At 39.9% G+C, this 21,536-nt stretch overlaps 1 protein-coding gene across 1 annotated transcript in view; it reads left to right on the top strand.

Moving 5' to 3' along the window:
* PDXK (pyridoxal kinase) overlaps window positions 1–20,932 on the top strand; it is a 63,108-nt gene extending 42,176 nt beyond the window's left edge. The window contains exons 5-12 of the mRNA XM_026846406.1: window positions 79–162; window positions 2,092–2,138; window positions 4,350–4,435; window positions 5,240–5,285; window positions 7,989–8,100; window positions 9,477–9,613; window positions 10,177–10,243; window positions 10,973–20,932. Coding sequence (XP_026702207.1) covers window positions 79–162; window positions 2,092–2,138; window positions 4,350–4,435; window positions 5,240–5,285; window positions 7,989–8,100; window positions 9,477–9,613; window positions 10,177–10,243; window positions 10,973–11,085 — 692 coding nt within the window. The 3' untranslated portion in view covers window positions 11,086–20,932. The remainder of the gene's footprint in view (window positions 1–78; window positions 163–2,091; window positions 2,139–4,349; window positions 4,436–5,239; window positions 5,286–7,988; window positions 8,101–9,476; window positions 9,614–10,176; window positions 10,244–10,972) is intronic.
* Window positions 20,933–21,536: the final 604 nt, after the last annotated feature.

Raw genomic sequence — 21,536 nt, 5'->3', positions numbered from 1 at the left:
AAAAAAAAAAAAAAAAAAAAAAAAAAAAAAAAGGTGTTCATGAAGATAAGACTTCAAAAGTGTCTTTTTTTCCCAAAGGGTATACAAGAGACACATCGTTTCTTGCAATGGTGGTGGATATTGTTCAGGAGTTGAAGCAACAGAATTCTAACCTAGTGTATGGTAAGGATGTGTATTATAATCCTTATAATCCTTTCTGCTTCATCACTACATATGCCCTTCACTTTCATGTTTCACAATAAAAATGCAATTCTGATGTTACTGAGCATGTCACAACCACTTTGTGCTGTGATCTGGCCTGGACCATTTTCGTTTCAGCATTTCTTAAGTGTTGAGGGAGTTGGGTTTTCTACTTTTCTGATTTTTATGCCTTTCAGTATGTTTCTTGTTTCTCCTATGCAAAGGAGAATGTACCTGGAGGACTGTTTCTCTGTATCAAAGGAAACTTTGTAAAATCCCAGCTGGCTGCTGCTGTTCGTAGTTGAGAGACATAGGCTGGAAGTGCTGATAGCTGAAACCTCTCCTTGATTTCCAAGTCAGTCAAAAGCAGGATAGACTCTTCATGTTGCCCTGCCATGGTTTCGTGTTACATCCCAGAAGTGTCTTACTGTGCCTTACAAGCTTCCCAATTTAGCTTAAACTCCAAGGCTTTTTTAACTCTGGTGCCCTCTGCTAAGATTACCTAGGAGCACTCAAAGAGCAACAGACTCTAGCAACTGCTGTCATTAATGTGTTATGTCAGGCTTAAATCTGTGAGAAAAGATTCTCCTCTTTCTTTCCTGACTTGGAGTGTTTCAGGACTTTTGAACATAACTGGTGTAGGCTTGAACTGAGCAAAACATTTAGAGTGACAGGGCAAAAATCAGTGGGGATTTAGTGGGATAAAAAACTGTGAATGATGGTTTGAGCCTGTCATCTTCAGGTTCAGTAAACTGTGTGGTCAGGAACCATCTAGAATGGTTCACAGGATTTGCAAGTTGTAATACTGCAGAGTGTGGTATCTGACTTAAAATTAACAAAGCACAGTTCTCATTTAGAAAAACAGAGCAGAGATATCATTGTGAGCTCAGATTTTGTTGCTTTTTAGCTTTTATTAACAGTGTTTCATTGTCAGGATCTCTAGAGCCTTGTACTAGTAGGTGAAAGCTAAGAACTCTTGGAGTAGGAGAAGAAAGAAACATCTAGCCGTACAGAACAGGAAGGAAGTGGTCAGATGGTGAGAACACAGCTAGTCTTCTAAGATCCTTTATATTTAATAAGTACATTATAATGTAAGGAAAAGACTTTAAACATGTAAAACAAATTGCCCTTTTTTTACTCATAGAAACTTCCTTACATACTGATTGGACTTTGATTTGATACCTTTGGATTTGTATTTCTTTTTTGTCTTGCTAAAAGCTCTTCTGATACAATGAACAATGTTCTTTTTTAAACTACAAGGCTAGGCTGTTTCCATCATCGTTTTGAAACTAGCTGAGGGCACTTGGAATATGTTGGTAATACTGCTGATGATTCAGAACCTGTGCCAAATGTGTGTTAATATTATTACACCAAGTATGAGTTTGTGTACTTTGGCATGGATATTCTTCTTGTTTCATTATAATACACATAATTTTTTAAATGTGTACACACAGCATTTTGATGTGTATGTTTGGCATATATCTTTTTACACTAAATTAAAAATAGGACTCTTCACAGCTATTAGCTTCTCCTATGTTTCTTCCCCACCATACTACTATTCCAGAGTTTTGGGTTGGGGAGTGAAGGGGAGTGCTCTCTGCATTTTCCATAACAAAAGCCCCTTTATTCCCAGCAGTCAGACCCTCTCATCCTCATCGCCTTCAGACATTACAACGTGGAAGCAGGTAGGAGAGGGTGACTACAACCCTCTGGCAATTGTTTAAGACGTTTCAGAATTGGCAGCCACCAGTTAAAAATTTCAGGTTGAGTGTGCTGCAAGAGTTGTGAGTTTATAAGCTATCAGGTGCTCAGTGCTATTACATAGCCACTACTGTTACCTAAAACTTTTCTCTCCCAACAGGGTCTCTATAACTACACCCTATTTCTAAAGCTAGATTTATTCTGTTACAGTGTGCGATCCAGTGATGGGTGACAAATGGAATGGAGAAGGTTCTATGGTTAGTACTTACCTGTTTGAACTCTCTGTGTAGTGAATATTTGCTATATAAACATGTATAAAGATTTATTAGTTTTTAAACACCAGAACTAAGCTACTTTACCTAATCATTGCTTTGGATCCCGGCATCGAGTTTGTGCTTTAATTTCCTGTATTTGAGTACGTTTAGTATCTGGAAGAATGATGGCTGTATAGCCCTGGGATTATTTCTAACTCTCTGCTGAGACAACAGGTGGAATACAGACCCTGTCCACAGGAAAATATTCCCCTGCTCACCCTTCTTGTCTTGCTGGAGTTCCCTCATCTTCTGTGAAGAGCTCTGTTTTGGCTGGTAGCCTGGTTGGCATTGTCAGTGATTGTGTGAATTGACATACCACTTGAACCTAAATGAAGATGACTTATTTCATCTGAGATCCAACAGCTGTTAGGCATTGGATCAGTGACAGAAAGGTCTGTGTGCCAATGCAAGACTGCATACTGACAAAGAAACATTCCTTTTTGATCAAAACTAAAAAATAATTTCCATAAAAATACAATGTGGGAAGACAACAGCAATAATATGGTATTTTATGTTTTCTTTTGCCTTAGCTAGTCATGCACTATAAATTCCTCTTTGTCCTTGTACCTTATTACAGTTTACCTGCTCATAAAGTATCACATGAAGTGGCACTTAGTAGTAAATTTGCCATTGCTCTTGTGTTCTGTTCTTTCATTTTATGTCTATTGCAATATTTATTGTCCTTGGCGTTTTCTAACAAAGCAGAGATCTAGCAGATCTAGTGTCACCTTGCAAAGCTTTAGCTCTTGGGAGAGGGCATAAACCATGGACCTATATATCTTGTGTCTTCTGTGTGGAAGATAAGGTAGATGGAGGAAGAGGAGAATATTTAACATGCAACCCACCAACTCATTCCTGTCATAAGAAACAATGAAGTCATTATTTAAAATGCTTCGGTTTAGATGTGACCTAGTCTTGCATTTCTGTCTAAAGGCAGGGTCACTGTGACATCATCTCTGTATTGTGACTGTATGAGTGAGCTCAGTATCAGTATGATGGGTGTTCTGGTAGCACCTAGTGGTCAACACTGTGGTGGGGTTGTACCTGTGGTTGATATGATTGGAATGGGAAACAGTAACACATGGGCACATGTATACATGCACCCTGCCCTTGTGTAGCATATGAGACCGAGAAAATAAAACATGGACAAAAGGGGGTGTTAATCCTGATTTAGTAAATGGGGTTCTGCCAAAGAATATTAACTACTTGTAAACAATGAACTTTTATTAAAGATAAAGATTTTGTTAAGCTGAGTTACAGCAGAACTGGAGAAGGTGAAGTGACCCCTGTACCCATCTAACCTACTCTCCTGGCTGAGCTCCAGCGTGTGCCAAAACAGCTGATGCTTTTATGCTCTGAGTCTGAAGAACATACAGGCTGGTGGGCTCCTGTTATGTCTTAATGTATATCACCTGCTTAGACAACCAATCTCCCTTTGCTGATGGGCCATATTTAGCTGATGAAGATGGGGTAGAGATGAAACAGACAGGCAGAAAGGGAAGCACTGGCCCTTATTACTTGAAGAACTGATTCTGCAGGCAGCAAAGTATGCTGGTGTTTTGCTAGACTTGGGTGCAACACAAGCAAAATATTTTTAATGTCCTTATCAGAAGTACTTTATAATTTACATTGTGCTGAACAAATTACAAATCTGATTCCTGTTCACACATACTGATGTACAGCGCACTCTAGAAGTACTGCACTGAAAGACGGAGGTGAAATAACTCGTAGCACAGATGTTACTTGTTCCTAAGCCCTACAATGCAACACGATCAATGTGGGCACATGCTGCCATAGCAAAGTAGTTCATTTTGGAGGTAGGGACATGAGAAAGTCTTCTCCATGTTGGCACACTGTATTTCCTCATGCTGCTGAGTCACCTTGGTGAGAGGGAACCCCAAAGTTTGTCATCTAGGCACCACTTCCTTTTAATGCTGCCAGTTAAGGCCTGTCTGCTGAGCAGTGCTTCCTGTTGCCTCCAGCGAAGGAAGGGCTGTTGGGTGTACTGGCAGCAGCTGGAGGGTGCGCTGCCACTTCAGTTTCTGCTGCAGAGCAGTACACTGGGGGCTGTCAGGTTACTTGGTGACAGCATGAATGAGGGTCCCACATCTCAGATGCTGTTGACAACATTTCATACTGTTTCTTCTCCTGTAGTATGTGCCCAAGGATCTCCTCCCAGTCTACAGGGACAAAGTTGTACCTGTTGCTGATATAATTACTCCTAACCAGTTTGAAGCTGAGTAAGTACTTATTTCCTTTTATATCCAAATAAACTTGGGGATAAAAGCAGGGGAGACTGATACCCATTCTTATATTTGTCTCAATACAGTGCCATAATATGTGTGTGTTGGGTTTTTTAACTGTTACTTTCAAGTGGTGCTTTTCAGCAAACCTCCCACTGTTCCATATTGGAACCAATAAAAAAATCTGGGAGTTACGTGAGGAAGATTTTTCTCTTCTTTTCTCCAGTCTCTTATTTTCAGGATTATATCTTGTTATCTCCAGAGGCCTGTATCTAGGGCACATTGGAAAAAATACCTCTCTTCCCTTCCCTGTCTTTACCCATTCCTAGGAAAATTTTTATTATATGTCAGAGTAGCAAAACTGAAATAGTTTGATTCAACCCCCCAAATTAAATTCAGAAATACCACCGTGGCAACACCTCACAGGAGTTAAAAATTGAAATGCCTCCTGCCTGTCCTGACTGCATTAGCTGTGACTCTTTGGTCAGGACATTATCTGTTGTGATGCATCACAGGCTGTACCCCTAAGGGCAGGGAGCAGCTACATGGGAGATAGAGGGACTTGTGAGAGAATTTTATGATACAGGGACCTTTACAGGAGGCAGGTTAGGACTGGTGTGAGTGCACTTCAGAAGCACTGTGTAACTTTTAAAGACAGTAGTCTGTTATAGCAGACCATGTAGCTACAAACTGTTTAGGCCTGTATGGTGGCGGTCCAAGCTTTCCTCCTTTCAAAATATAAACAAAGCAGTCATTGCATGGAGAACTTGTGCTCTTTTAAGATTTCCGTTTCATTCTCAGGTTACTTACAGGCAGGAAGATTCACACAGAAAAAGAAGCTTTAGAGGTAAGTAGGTAAGGGGTAAGATGTGTAAGATCTCTTTCTGTATTTTTGCCTGCAGTTCTGCAGTTTGCCATTTGCCTTTAACCTTGAAGTCACTTTGGCCTCTATCCTTACTCTCCATTAATCATTAAAGCTTGTGCACTCCAGACACAAACCACTTTCTGTTCTAATGTCAGACTTCTGAAGAAACTTCCCAAAAGAACTACAGATAAAGGCATTACAGTGGTAATGAGTAGATCCCTGTGAGCTTGTTTTCCTGCAGTGTAAGAAGGGTAGCAGCAGAACACACGGCAAGTAACCACACGCTTGTCAGCGCTGTGGAAATGCACTTGTTTGGGCTGAAAACACTGGGTGACCCTGGGCATTAGAAACCTGCACGAGTCGCTCCCTCTGCTGTCCACATGTGAGTCGTGCAGCAGCTATGCTGAGTGTTAGTATAGCCGTTTCTCCATCTCCCACAGAATCTTTTCAAGGAAGAGAGCTTGCTAGCAAACTCTCGCAAACATTGCTTGAATACACTCTGAATCTCTTCGTGACAGCGTTTGCTGGTGCTCTGTTTCTTTTCCTTAAATTGATTCAAAGGGGTTGAGACCTTGGTTGCAAAAGGACAGATTGCACAGATGAGAAACCAGACTGGGAGTAATACCCTTTGGGTACTTCCTGGTGAAAGACAGACAAATCCCCAGCATTGATAGCTGCTGTCATCACCATACAGAGATGATAGATGGTCCACAAATATACTGCATTGAGGGGTAAAGATTTACCCTTTTACACAACCTGAAGAAAATAAAAAGCTGCGGGACTTGGTGATGAAGGACAAAATAGGAATATGGTTTTACTGGTGTCTTGAGAAGGGCTGAGCAATTTGTTCTGTTGACTGGTCAAGTGCTTTGATAATGGTCTGATGTTATTTCTTCCAGTTTGGCTTTGAACTTCAAAGGAACCCAAAATCTTAAAACAAACAGCAGCTGTAGTGGCACCCTGGAGAGTAGCTGGGGTCTGTCAGCCCAAGTGTTTGTTGTTTTTTCCCTCCAGCAACGTCATGCGACATGGGTTGATTACTGTTCTTCACAGCAGGAAGCAGCTCCAAAGATCTCAAATCTTTTAATTTCCCCCACACCCCAGTTTTACATTACCCCACTGTGCTGGACAAGGGTGATGAACTGTGCGTTATGCCACCAGCCACTAACTACAACTCGGTTCTTCCATTCTCATCCTCACCCGTCTTGAACCACAGTCTTGAGAACGACACTATTAGCTGAGCAGCCATTAGTTTTAGGTTTGCATATTTCAGCTGCAAACACAAGTTGCATGTGCTGAACAATTTCACAAGTTAGTTTTCTGATACTCTGTCTGATTCATGTGATAGCTCTTATTTGTGATGGGTTTAAAAAAAAAATCTCTTCTACAGAGATGGAATTATATTTAGGAATGGAAACATTTTAAAAATAGTTGCTTGCAGGTTATTATATTTTAATCTGTCTGTCTCCCTGGCTGCATGTCATGTATAGGTCTATCCTTCTGAGTAATTATCCATGCTGGAATTTGTCCCCTTGGGAAATGGTAGGAATTCTGGCATCGATTTCCACAGTGACATGCTTTAATTCATTTCTTTAGCAAGACTAGTGACAACAGTATAGTCTTTTGACATAGAATTAAATATGATTTAATATTAGTGTAGAAAGGGCTAAGTCCTACAACTAGAAATACTGGTGAATTGTGGTCCTTGGTGAATTGTGTCTGAGAAGTGAAACTGAGTTTAATATTACTTCACAGGTTGATTATGTCAGCATATGCTGGTAGATTTACTGCTTCTTTAAAACTCAGTTTTAAAGAAACTGAGATAAGAAATCATAGACACAACCAATGTCTGTGCAAAGAGTTCTGGCAGTTGAAGAAACTTGGAGGCTTAGACAAGAAAGAAAATCAGTAGACAGTTAAAAAATAGCAGAAATAAATCCTTATTATTCAGCTGCTCATGAGTCATAGCTAGCCTGAGAGGATTTTTAGTTAAACTTATTTTATCTTTTTTTTAAATGCTAAACTCATTATTGAAGACATTCTTCTGTGAAATCAAAATCACTTCTGTAGCAACCAATTGTGATGTCAGAAGTAGAATATTAATGAGTTTGTGGAAATACACCTGTGAAAGTACATAATTTACAGGTGTAATGTAGGGTTTGAAACAGAATGAGAAAAGAAGATCAGGGCAGACACACTTGTGCCTCTGACTTAGCTCTTTACCTCTTCATTTTTGCTAACTCTTAAAGTACTAGCTAAATGAGACTTCACGACCTAGAGTTATTGGCTTTCTAGCAAGCATTTCAAGATGCCAGCTGAGGTGCATGTGCCTGTATATTTGTTCTCTTGTTATTTTGATAATATGTTCTGAAAACACAATGCAGACAAAAATTCTGATCACAGCTGAAACAGAGTATTCTTTTCAGAGGAGCATCCAAAGATAATACAGCCAGAGATGTTGTATGTTTTAACAAGAGTGTATGTTTAAATATGGATGTTTTGATTCACTGATTTTAAATTAATTTCCCTAAGTCAAGTGAATTCTTTGAGCGGAAACCATTTTTTTCTCATTACAAAAGATGCCAAATTAAGGTGTTTGTCAAAAATCCTCAGTACTGTGAATGATGCAAGGTTTAATCAACACACATTGCAGTCACTGATTCCTGCATTTTTGCACGTGGAAAGGTAATGGACATGCTCCATGCCATGGGACCAGAGACTGTGGTGATCACAAGCTCAGATCTACAGGCACCTCTAGGAAATAACTACCTAATTGCTCTGGGAAGCCACAGAAAAAGTAAGTTATGATCTCCTTCATTAAGCTGTGCTTTCTTTTAACCTGTCCTGTGCTTTCAGTTACTTTTAAAAGTAGTTTCATCTGACCCATCTGTAATGCATGGAAGGAGCTTAGACTCTTAAGTGAACTTCTCCTACAGTAATATCAGAGAGTGGTAAGAATGGGGCTGCTCCATGAGGGGAGACAAGCTGGGAGGTGAGTGTGATCATAGCACAGGCAGAGCACTGGCCTCACCAACAGGACACAGTATCTGAGTGACATGAGCAGAACAGGGGTGGTAATGGAGAACTGATCCCACTGACAGTCCAGTGATCATCAGAGAAAGGTGAGACAGCAAGATCCAAGATTTGTCTGGAGGATTCAGTCAGTAAGTCAGGACGGCAGAGCTGTACACAGGTACACTTGACAACATAGCTCAGGCAAGGATGCTTGTGCCCAGGCCTGAGCTTCCATACAGCTCCTGGGCAGGTGGGCAGAAGATGCATGAGTGGATGATGTCCTAGATGAGGTGGATCAGGGCTGTTAAAGCCCCTAGTAGTGGTCCTGACATGCAGTAGTGGTATAAAGCAGGCACTTTGAATGTTTTGAATGCTTTTTAAAAAGATAAACTGTTCTGTTAGCAGATTGTTCCCCCCCGCCCCCCGATAGGTTGTAAAATGTCCTTCTGCTGCTTCTTTATATCCCCTTCTATACCATCACTGTGTGTTTGCACTGTCACAGAATGAGAAGTGCATGGTTATGTGGGATGGTATATGATCTCATTTTCTTGTTCATCTAAGGGATCTAAATGTGTGCATCACATTCTAGAGTGCTGAGAGACTGAAAAAATCTGATATTTAAACCAGATTCTAATAAGAATCCAGTCAGTTGGGTCTTAGCACTCAGTACGTGCCAGGTCTGGAATAAGTCCGGTCATTTCAGTGGTGATTACAATATGGCACAGGGATCAGATATACTCTGCTGATGTTTACAGCTGCCCTTGTGCCTCCATACAACCCAGAGATACTCTGGGTTATGGTTTGGGATGCCCCATCTAGGATTCAGCAGTCTCCATAAATACGCACTTTCCTGAGCAAGCTGCTGGTGCTGTCTAAATGAAAATAGGTGGTTATCAATCCTTTGTGAAAACGAAGATGCTAGCAACCTGCTCCCTCTAAAGTATGTACAGTATAGAAATTGTAAATGCTATCCCAACTTGGCAAAGTTTTGAAAGGCTGCACCTTTTAAAAGAGCTGGTACAAAGTTTACACTATGCCTTAGTATCTTTACGTTCCAAACGAGAAAGGAATTCAAATCTGGTGATCGTTTTTAAATTATAGTAAATGCTGTTGTATTCATTGCTGCATTTGTTACTTAACTGTCTATCTGTGTTGTAGCTAAAGCAGATGGTACCAAGATGACACAAAGAATTCGAGTGGAGTCTCCTAAAGTGGATGCTGTCTTTGTTGGAACAGGAGACTTATTTGCTGCTATGCTTTTGGCATGGACACATAAGCATCCAAACAATTTGAAGGTGTGGGAGAAGTTACTCATCTCTCTGCAAGTTTAGATAATGTTTCTTTTTTTTAGTTACTTTTAATTTATGACATTATTTAAAGACTCTTCTGTTCTGGCTTTTTTTCCTCACCTCAGAGAAAAAAGCAGAATTCCCCTTTTGCCAAAACATTTTAGCTTGTACAACTTTGGATGATCCCATTTCAATTACATGGATTTTGTAATTTTGCCAAATAAGATGATCTTCTTTCTAGAGAGAGTGAGACTGCGTGCATACTTGTAATTATGTTTTTTACCCACACTTCATAATCGGCACTGGAAATCATTTATCAGATCTATTTTTCTGTTTCGCTCCTTTAAGCACATACAGTCCTTGATATGGATGTATAGTGCCTGAAACTGTGTTTGGGAGAATAAGAGAGTCTAAAATTTTTTTTTCCCGAACTCTGCATTACATTGTTGGCATCCTGTTTGCATCTTGTCAGATATGTTTTTCTCTTAATTAGCAGTGGTTTTGAAATAATAATATTAAACTAGTCAGCTGAAATTTTACTAAAATCTGAATATATTATGTTAATGCAGGTGGCATGTGAAAAGACTGTGTCAGCCATGCAGCATGTTCTGCAAAGGACCATTAAGAGTGCAAAAGGTAATTCATTCAAACCTTGTTTCCTTGTTTTGTCTGGACTTGCATCAGAAGAAACAGTTAAAGAGCTTTCTGGGTTTCCTGACTACAGCCCTTGGTGCAGAAACAGCCAGAGGATTTACGGAATGAGAGCTTTGGTAGTCTTGTCAGTGCATGTTCCTTACTGTGTCCTCCGAGCCTATTTTTGACAACACCCGACTGAAGATGTCACTGTTCAGCTTGTAGTGGGACTGCAGTCATGCTGAAACAGTTGAGGAAATAAATGCTGAGTTTGTCTTGCAAGAGAGCTTCTGTTTCAAGTGTAGCTCACTCACTTTCCCTTTGAATGCATGTTTTTAGTACTGGGAGGGGTTTATCAACTAATAATAAACTGTCTGTTCACTGTGTTGGCCTTACGAGGAGTAATTTTTTTCAGCTTCTCTCCCCTTGGAGTTCCCACATCTTTCAATTCCTAAGGAGGTCCAGATGGAATCTGTGGGTTCTCGGGGCATGTCTGTGTCACTTTCTAATAACAGTAGAGCCATGTTTTTTTCCTGGAGAGAGGTGCAGAACAGGTGTGATAAGAAATCACAGTGCTGACCTGGATCTTCCACCTTGGAAGCCTTTAGCAGGGGGTAGTAAGGGAGACTGGTGGGGGGGAGGAGGGTATTAAAACAGTGGGGTAACAGAACAATGTAAGTTGTTTCTTTTTATACTGCTGTTTTTAATGACATTCTGATGTCATCTTTTTAGCACAAGCTGGAGAAGGAAACAAACCAAACTCAGCCCAGCTGGAACTGAGAATGGTCCAAAGCAAAAAGGACATAGAAAACCCAGAGATCATAGTGAAAGCCACTGTGTTATAAAGGCTGTACGTCTCCAATAACGCACAATGTATTGATGTCCTCATTTCTTTCCTGTAAATTGTAATATTTGCCTTAGATCTGTGACAGAAACCTGACCTTCATGAAATAGTGCCCAGCATAGGCAGATATCCACTCTCAAACATATGTGTTGGCCTTGCTCAGTTTTAAAAACAAAACAGTTAGTGTGCATTGAAGCATATTACCAGGTATCAAAATGGCTGTCAAATTCACTTAGTCTGTGTAATTACCCAGGGCAAGAGAGTACAATGTTCCTGCCTTGCCAAAGATGTGAATTTGCTAATGGAATGCTTGACTGACTGGAAAATATATTTCAAGGTGGCATCTAGTGCCAATAGAGTTGGCTTCATGCTCCCTTTTCCTGGAGATATCTGGTTACCTATTCTGGTATTCAGTATCTCAGCTGCTATGAAACTAAGCAGGGTTAAAACTACACACAAAGTTCTGGTTGTGTGTAGGAGTACTTTGAAGATGTTTGGTGTTTAAGTGACCTTGAGGTGTCATTCATGTTACTGATAACTGCTCCTGTTTCTCGTCTATGAACAGCTGCACAGTTTCAGTTTTTGCAGGTACTGACTGCTTATTTCTAATGTCTGTGGGTACCCACATGATTTTCTTCCAAAAGCTGCTTCAGAAACATCTTCATTAATAAAATAATGTCTTTATTCAGTAGCACTGATTAGAAGTTTATAGTTCTACCTCCAAGGCCAGGTTTGATTCTTTGTTTAGCTTTTAACTAAGGACAAACATTCTGTAAGGACGAAAGAGAAAGCAGCTCTTACCCTGAAAGCTGGCCACCCTAGTTTGTTCTTCATGGGTGGATGTATTTACAAACCACATGGGGTACTTCCACTTAACACTAGTGAGCACTATTGGCAGGCTTATCAATGAACCCGTGTAATAAAAGTAATATTTTTAGTTTAGTAAGGTTTAGTAAGTTACATATGTTTACCAAATGCAGTGAAACATACAAAATCAATTGTTCATAATGCAAGTCCCTGCAGCCTACACTGATTAGAGATAACAGAAATGCGTTGTTGTTATTATTAATGCATCTTTATTTCAAAATTCTGCTTCATGAGGCTTCAAAATGGGATCCTTAATAATTTCAGTATCCTATACATCACAGCTACATATTGTACCAGTAGGACGGATATACTGACAGGTAGTGAGTGACCACTCATACTTCTGTATGATTTCTGTATGGGACTGAGGTTCTTGCCTTTCCCAAGATGAGGTCTAGTATGTTGTTAAATCCAAATTCAGTTGATGAGCTTCACTTGTCTCAGACAGCATAGGGAGGTTAAAATTGCACTTCTGCTTGCAGTACCATGAAGCCAATTTGCATTAGTGGAAAGGGCTGAGTTTTTTATGACTACCTGAGTATGCTCAGGAAACTCACTCTCGGGTATCTCCCAGATACCTTTCCTGCATCTTCCTTATCACACCTGCCTGACTGACAGTGTCACTTGCATAGCTTGGGAGTCCCCAGAAGAGCTGGTTTGGAGAGTGCTTTGGCCACCAAAGTCTTCTCTTATCCCACCAGTTTTGTGGATTTTCTTCCATTATAAAAGTTACTTGGTTTCACCTAGTAGAAAAAAAAAATTATCCTTAAAGTGAATTTTTAGCTGAGTAGACTTTTTTTTTTTTTTCATGGAGTAAGATTTCATAATTAGTACATTTGTGAAATCCCTCATTTTCAGTATCTCTGAAGCAGATCAAATGTAAGAGATGAACATATTTTGCCATAAATGTGAGTCAAACTTCAGACTTTCGCTCTCAACAACTAATACAAATTTAATTTTCTCTCATGAATTTGGCATTAAAAATGGAAAAAAAATCATATCACTTCAATTTTAAGGGGAAAAAAAACCCCCACAGAAATGACCTACAAAACATGACTCTACTGCCACAGTTTTTAGTAACCACTGCCATGAAATAACTTTCTAGCAATAATAATTTTGGTGATGTGAACAGTTGCTAAAATTAGCAGTCAGTAACAGAGATGAGCTCATGGCTGATATCCAACAAGTAAAAAGACATGAACTATCTTAACAATGTGTATATATAGCTGATGGGAAGCAGTGAAGAACAAGGAGCCAGGCTTTTCTCAGTGGTGCCCAGTGAAGAAATAACAGGCAATGGGCACAAACTGAGATACATGAAATTCCATTTAAACATTCAAAAAATATAAGTCACTGTGAGAGTGATCAAACACTGGCATGGGTTGCTCAGAGAGGTTCTGGGGTCTCCATCGTTGGAGATATTCAAAACCTGACTGAACATGGCCCTGAGCAGCCTGCTGTACTTGACCCTGCTTGCCTAGTGGGGTTGGACTAGGTGATCTCCGGAGGTCCCTTTCAGCATCAACCATTCTGTGAAGTACAATGAATTGCCTTTCTCTGCAAGAAAGAAATCTACAAATTGATGCAAATACTTTTTTTTTTCTTCCTGAGACAGAAACTTCCAGCTAGGAAATAGCTCAGTATTAATAATTTGCCTCCTTTTTTAGATAAGCTGCTTGGGCAGTTGTGCCAGGAATACAGTTGCCTTTTTTGAGACAGTTGGCATTGATTAAATAAGTATTGTGTGCCATATTCCAAACATCACATGGAAGTTTAAAAGATAAACTCATAGTTAAGTAGTCTAATTTTATAATCCCTACCATCCTCTTGGGAAGACTGGATCAGCATACTGAACTTCCCTGCCTGTAGATAACATGGTCAACTTTGTGACGTTATGCTTGACACCTTCACCCAGCTGTATCCAGTTTTGCAGCTCCTGTGGGTCACATACAAAAATCTTCAGATGTCCAAGCTTTGAGATCTCTACTGTGTCCCTCAGATTGGCAAGAATTAGATAAATCCCAGGAGCAGTTCACATGGAATAAATGACATGTGATGTCTGCAGTCCCATGGCTCCAGCACAGATCTCAGCTGAGTGTGGAGGTGGCTCCTGGTGCGCTGTGTCCTCTAGCAAGGGCTGTGGCTCACCCCACACCCTCTGCACCAGCGTTCGCTTCATCGCCAGTCACATGACATGTCCCGGTTTGGGAGCTGCCTGGGTCAAAATGAAGGGTGGCCATCCCTGCACTAGTGCAGTGCAAAATTGAGGTGGTTCTGTTGATCCCCTCATGTGAAGAACTGGAGAGGAAGCTCAAAGTTGGCCTTTAAATTTTTTTTAAAGCAGCAATAAGTATACACTGTCAAAATTTGCTGTCAAAGAAGCCCTACTTGTAAGCATGTACTACAGAAAAGCCCTTTTAGTAAGTGTGAGACAGCACAAATTTGGCACTAAAAGAAATAGACTTTCATAAGGGAACTGAGAGAAAGGCAAGGGCTGTTTTTTTCTGAAATAAGCATGGAATTTATGAAACTTAAAGCTACCTTGCAAACAAGGTAAAAACCATAATCAACTGTGATCTTGCAGTAAAAGAGAAAGTGGTGTTTGGAGCAGCTTATACCTGTTGGGTGTGATGTTTTCTCCCTGCTTCAAAGACTAGATTAGTTCAGTAATTCACACGTACCTTAGAATTTCTGACATATCCACATTAAAACAAAAAAGCAAAAACAAAAACCCACCAAAAAACCCCAAACAAAAACCCAAACTCAATTTTGTGCTCAATTTGCAAAAGTTCATATTTTGCTGGATTTTGTACCAATGGGTTGCTCGCTTCTGCTGAAGTCCTGGGAGTTGCTCCTATGATATCTGTTTTAAACTCCCACTGGCCTGATATAAATTAGGTCAGGTTTATGTCTTCAGTGAAGAATTGGGCTTAACAACTCTTGCCAGGAACAAACATCAGAAATAATCTGTAAATATATTCTGTAGCTAACATTTTGTAGTCACAGCAGCCTAACAGGTATTTTTAAATGTCAGGGTATACATACTTAATACTTGGATGCATTTTTATTTGTTCAGAGTTACACAGCGCTTTTTCATGATGTTTGCATAACAAAATTAAAGTCTCAGCACAGTCCTGTTCAATCTTTTATTTCCTCCTCTGCTCCTGCATGTAATATCTGTGTCTATTTCTTAGTTCCTACTATCTTTCTGTGGTGCAGTTGGAAAGTGTCTCAGTATTAAACAGTTGCCCACTATTTATGTAAGGACTTGGAGGAGACTTATCAGGGTTGTCTGATCCACTTGCAGATCCTTAGGTAAAGAAAAATGGTTAGTCTAAACTAGTTTAGGTCCCAAATGATGACAAAAGAACAAGCACTTTAGCTCAGAGAGTAGAGTCAATAACTAATGGATAATCTTCCGTGACCGTCCTAACAGCATGAAAGGTGTCTGTAACCCCCCAGTCCAGCTGGGGACTGCTAACTTCCCTGCCACGCGTACTCCCAAGTGTACGTGTGAAGTTAGCAGCAGAGGACACTTGTAATGCTTAAGAACGTGTACTCATGGAAGCAGTAAATGGTTTGTGTTTGTGTCCAGTCAACTTCCCCACTATTCTTTTTTTTTTTTTTTTTTCTTACTGGAAGTAATTTATATTGAATCCCTTTTTTCTAGAATGATCTTTGCAGTGTACGTGGTCAGCCATTTTGATTACTGCAAGCGCACTCATTTGCAGAGCCATTGTGCAGGAGAGACTAAAAGTTGTTTACAAATGTTCTACTCTATTCTCAGCTCGGATTAGTCTCTACAGGCTTAAAATTCTCACGTACCTCTTTGGGAGACATGCATAAAGACGTTGTGCTAAAACCAATGCTGTTCACGCTCAATATAAAAATTTAAGAAATCTGCAGTACGAATTGTTAATGTTACTGTTTGTTTGCTGATTATTATCATGAGCGGGAAAAATCTATAATCAATGTGTTATACAAAAGAATCGGAGGACCAAGGTTTCCAGCTACTTATACTGCCTTTTTGAGTATCTTAAACTGTGTCTTGATTGGATGGTGTTAATTTGTTGTCTGAGACTGTTATGGTGATTGTATTGATTTATTTTATTTTAAAATATGTGGCAAGGAAGATTGTAATAAAAATATCTACATTTAATATACCGTGCACATACATATTGTTAGATCCTATTTTTGAATATGTTAATCATTTCAGAATTAAACTGAACAAGAACAGTTTGATAGTCTTGCTGAATAAAGTGGATGTTATTAAAGGTTTCCTTAGTTATATCCTAGTACAGAGAAAGAGTAGTTAATGGATGAGTGCACATTTGTGCGCTGTAGTCATCTCCTTGTAAGATAGTAGGTGTGTGGAAGTAACATCCTTTTTTTTTTTTTTTTTTTTTTATGGGAAGACAACTGCTGGCATTCTGCACCACTTCTCTTGTATGCCTCTTACTTGCATGTGTAGGACCTCTCTGTCTTGTGCTCTTTATTTCTGCACACACGGTGGGAAGAAGGGCTTGGAATAAGAACCACAGCTCATTTTTGGGTCTCTTTCTTGTACAGCATCTAGCTGCACTTTCCCTCACAGAATTTTTATCTTGCTGTGTAGGTTAGAGCATACAAGACTATACAGTAGGAAACAATTGTTCCTGCATGTCAGAACAAGTGCTTCTGTCAGCACTCCACAGCATCTCTGCTATGGCAGTGTTTTGTGAGAGGGAGGGAGCAGGTATCCAGTTTAGTGAGAGCACTGGTTATTGGAGAAGGTGCTACATCATTATGGTTACGCCCACGGGAGAAGTTTAGCTTATATTTTTACTATAGAAAACCACCTCTCCTCAGTAAAGGTCCTTGCCCATTTAAAGAGAACATTTAGAAGCTGAGACGAGTTACAAATTTTGGTCACGCTGAAAACAAACTATTTCTTCATAAATGGAAACACAACCCCTTTTTTATATCCCATTGCAGCCTTATTGCCTCATTGGCTAGTCATTCAACTACTCTTAGAATCACAGAATGTGATTATTCAGAGAGCTGTTTTCATGAAAGGCATTGGCTTCTGGTAAATGAGAGCCTACTGCTGAACAGTTTTGCAGCTTTCTAAAACACGTCCGTGAAAGACATATCAACCATGGAAACTAAGCTTTGAGCTGTTCAATCGCAGCCCCAAAAATAGCTCTTCTCTTTTAAATAAACAAGTAAAACAGCGACTTTATACATGCATGCAGGAGCAGATTTAAGGTAGATGCACGAGGTCCCATCAGAATTTGGAGGAGTGTGCCCTAAGCTCCCAGCAAAGGGCGTTGAATGCAGAATGCAAGGGAGCTGATATTGTCAGCATGCTTTTTCAGGAGAACCCAAGCTAGTTCTCACTTTTTCCAAAAGGGAAGAACGCAATTTGTCTTTCAGCAGCCTAGGAAAGCTCCTGTCTGCTTCACCAGGAAACCAGTGCCAGGTGATCAGTGCTACCCAAACCAGCCCCACCAGCCACCAGTGTGGTGCTTTTACTGCTCCAGCAGCAATGGACCTCGAGGCAGATGGGATGCTCCTAAGTATGGTCCTAAATAAGCAGGCATTGCTGACCCTGCCTCCACAGTGCAAATAATAGTAATAAATCCACAATTTGCAGAGCAGTGAACAAGGCAGCACATTAATCAGATAGAGAAAACCAGCAATATGAGAAGGCTGTGCCATATGTTACCACTGAAATCACGTGTACTCCTTACCTATTGCCCTTGTGGTTGCATTGCTATTTAGAAAAATCTGTGTGTAGAAGAGCGTAATATATGTACTCTGTGTGTGTGTGTTGAAGCTTTATTTGCAGTGTGGTGGGGGTGGGAAACAGAATTTGGGGGCTGGTTGTGTAGGCCTTCAGGATGTGAGTAGAAGGTCTTAAAGAATTATATTTTTATAGATTGTACTGAAGCTTTGGGTCCCAGCCACACATAACCTTTTCTTCCAGAAAAGTAAAATGGTTTGGAAAGAGAGTCAGGTGGCTGTAACATAGTAGGGATAGTACAGCCCCACCAGCCCTGGACAAACTGAATAACTTAATAAAAGATGCCTTTTTAAGTAATATTTTTTTAGTGCTGAATTGTTAACAAAGAAATATTTATGAGCAAACTTTCTATGTACTTACAGTTTGTGTGGTGCTTTGTACTGATTAGGTGGACTTGTTATATGTTTACACATCTTAATGATTGTCCTTGAGGCGTATGTAGTAATTCACTGACTTTTATGCCAGAAAAACAATGAAGTTCTGTGTAATGGCAAGTTATTTAATTTCTAATGACATTGTAGGCTTTTGTAGTGTTTGTGTATTTTTCTGGTTGGTGGTTACGAGTTGTATTCGTTCTGCAGTAAGGCTTGTACGCTTGATTGTAGAGAGAGGCAATAGGATGGTAGATACCATTGTTTAAAAAGAAAACCCTAAATATTGCTACCTTATCCATTATAAAATCAGGTAAGTTGTGGCATAAGCCTGAAATTTAGATTTTGCATTGGAATGAAATAGCAAATACATCTAGGGCAGGTTAAAAATAAGTGAAGGATTTGTTTATTCAATTAATTAAGACTGGGGGAATCTTAAAAATGCTTAACAGCAACATATAAACAGACAAGCCAAGAGACTGGAACGAAACTAGCTCGTTCATGTTTTATGAACCAGCTTGTGCTGAATGCATGCAACAGATAGATGAATAGGCTAAATGGGAGAAAGTGAAGGAATTTTTTTTGTTGTGTAGTTTGTCAGTTGTAATAATGTGAAGAATTTTAGTAGGGTGATCTGAATTTAAATTCATAAATATATTAGCTTTCAGAAGAGTTGAGTTACCAACAAAATCCCATTCAGTCAACAAGCAAGCTGTTAGCATGTTTGAAAATCATTTCTCCATCTTGCTATACTTACTCGAGTGTCTCTTTCTTATGGTGACAAGGGCTAAAGCACAACTGTCCATATACATACATACATATATTTATATATATATATATAAATATAAATATAAATTTTTTTGGTTGTCATTTGGGGGTTTTCTATAAAGTGCAACATAAATCAGTTTGTGGACTATGGTTCTCTGCTGAATGTTGTGCTCCTACCACATCAGTTGGCGATCTGGAAAAACTGAGCATTGTTTATTATGTCTCTTTTAAGAAACATGGCAGCATCCTCACCACGCTTCTGAATAAATCACTACTGCAAAAAGTAGAGGTGAATTTATCATAAGTTTTTCTCTCAAGAGTTTCTGAGTTCTGGGTATTGTTAAAAGAGAAGTACTTCTGCTTTGCTGAGTTAGCAAGAAAAATATCACCGAGATTATTAATGCATTGTTGAGGAGAGAGGCTCCGGAAAGGAACAGCTATGTTTTGCATGCTTCACTGGTCCTGGCTTTTCCTCCCCTGGGGATCTGTGGGTGCAGTATACCCATGGTGTTGGCAGAGTGACTGTTTTGCCTGCACCCTCCCTTGGGGGAAACGCAGAGGAGTTGTTCTGAGCCAAAGCTTTGGTTTAGCACAACTCTGTAAGTGCTTTAAAGTGCATGATGAACAGCACACTGCTTTCCTGGCTGTAGTGTACGGCAGCAGGGGTATTCCTGTTTTAGTAACCTGGTTTAGCCATGCAATTTCCCTAGGCTTCATCTGTAGGCCAGGGAGAACAAGAGACTCTAAAAGTGAATTATTGAGATGATTTAGTCTAAGCTCTTGTTCTTTGGAAATGAAAGGTAGAGAATTATCAGCTGTTATGATAGATCTAACTTATCCAGCTGAGCTAAACCATAAAACTGTGCCCTAACCTTCCTCCCCCATCACTTGTGCTGGCCCTGGTACTTGCCTGTCCCCATAATGAGTGAAGTGAAGGATCTAAAACCAATGGGGAATTTATCCAGCCAAAACCCCTGAAGTTTTCATCCTCTTCAGTTTCCCTAACCATCTCATCCTGGGAACAGGCAGGCAGTTGTGCTGCTGCTAGGGAGGCGCTGGGAAGATGCAGCTGGACAAAATGGTTGAGGATGGGGTTGCATCTTGCAATGCTGGGTAAGCAGAACCTCATTGCAAAGCTGCACTATTAGTGGTAAAGAAAATAAGCTTTTGTCAGCTAAGCACTTGAAAGAAGAGCTGCAGATTTAGTAATCCGAGTTTGGTAGTAATCCAGCCCATCCCCTTTATCGCAAAAAAATTATAGTACTAAAAGATTTTGTGTGACTGTTCTTAATCATCTATGTGATGTTTGTGTCTATCAGAGTAGAAAATAGGATAGAATAAAGCAGTTACCTAACTAGGGAACATAGTAGGAAGATCCAGTTGGAGAGAGTTTCAACTCCGCTTTCACAGCACTTGCATAGTGTCAGAATTATCCAGGTCTGGCTCTTTTCCTTCCTGTCCCCTCTAAGTAAGGAAGAAATCACATAAATAAGTAAGTAAGTAGATAAATAAATAAAGTTATCTGGGAATTTAAGTGGCATTATTATTTATTTCTGCCTACAGATTTTTAAATCTTACCACACCAAAGGTGTCTAGTTCACAAGGGATTTTCGGAAGATGCCTTGCCAAGCAATGTGATACAGCCTGTCACAGCTGGCTTGGAGCACAGCACGCTTCTTGTGATATGCCATGTGACACATGTTGGGATACAACCATCAGATGAGTACTCCTGTCCCGTGGCCTACATTTAGTAGAGCACATGTATTCACATGTGCAGTATATGTGAATTCCCTTGCTAGAGAAGAAAACTGGAGATGTGATGATGGAAGGAAGCGCAGGAGAATTTAGCACCATCCAGTGATCTTTCATCCAACGATCAGTCATTTGCTGTTGGTGATTGATAGTGCAATGTCTCCCTTTCAGTATTTTCTTTCTGGAAGATGGGAGGTGACAGCCTGTGTGCCGTTTTAATATGCTTTTAGCTGGCTGAATGGGAAATATAAATCAAAATGGTTAAAAGTGGAGGGGAGGGACAGCCATGAATTTGCCTAAGATCTAAGTGAGTAGAAAAAAATTGAGATTTGTCTCTAATTCAGAAATAATTCAATATTGACAAAATGAGTGCCAATAATTCAATATTGACAAAATGAGTGCCATGTCTTCAACAGGGAGTAGGAAGAGGCCAATATTTAGGGTTTTTTCCCAAAGCACATTTAGTCCTGCTCTACTATTTAGTGAAAACGCCCAGTGCAGATGCCACCAGAGCCTCATCTCGTGGAGTAACGCTGTAATAAGGAATGTGGTTTTCTTGTGAAAGTCTTAACCTCTTCTTATGAAAATAACACACAACTCAGTATTTTCATGGTGTGTAAGTGAAATGTAATTTTTTTTTCTCAATAAAATACATTTCCTTTCCTAAATGTTTTTGTTTGTTTTGTTTTGGTTTTTTTTCCCCCTTGGTGATGTTCTTTTTCCCCAGTTAAGTAGAAGAGATCAGTCAGCCTTACCAGAGAAGATATAACTGTGGCATTCGCATTCTGGCATTTTCCCCCTCTTGCAAATGCCTCCTGTGAGTTACTCAGAGCTGAGCCTTGTGCCTGACCTGCTGCGTGTTACCTCTCTGCTTGCCTTCCACCTCTGGGAGCTGTGGCACGGGGCAGTGGC

Source organism: Athene cunicularia, assembly GCF_003259725.1.
Source record: "Athene cunicularia isolate RWA chromosome 1 unlocalized genomic scaffold, athCun1 chr1_part1, whole genome shotgun sequence".
Classification (NCBI taxonomy): domain Eukaryota; kingdom Metazoa; phylum Chordata; class Aves; order Strigiformes; family Strigidae; genus Athene; species Athene cunicularia.
The sequence above is the reverse complement of the archived record's forward strand: the minus strand, read 5'-3'. Positions and strand labels throughout refer to the sequence as shown.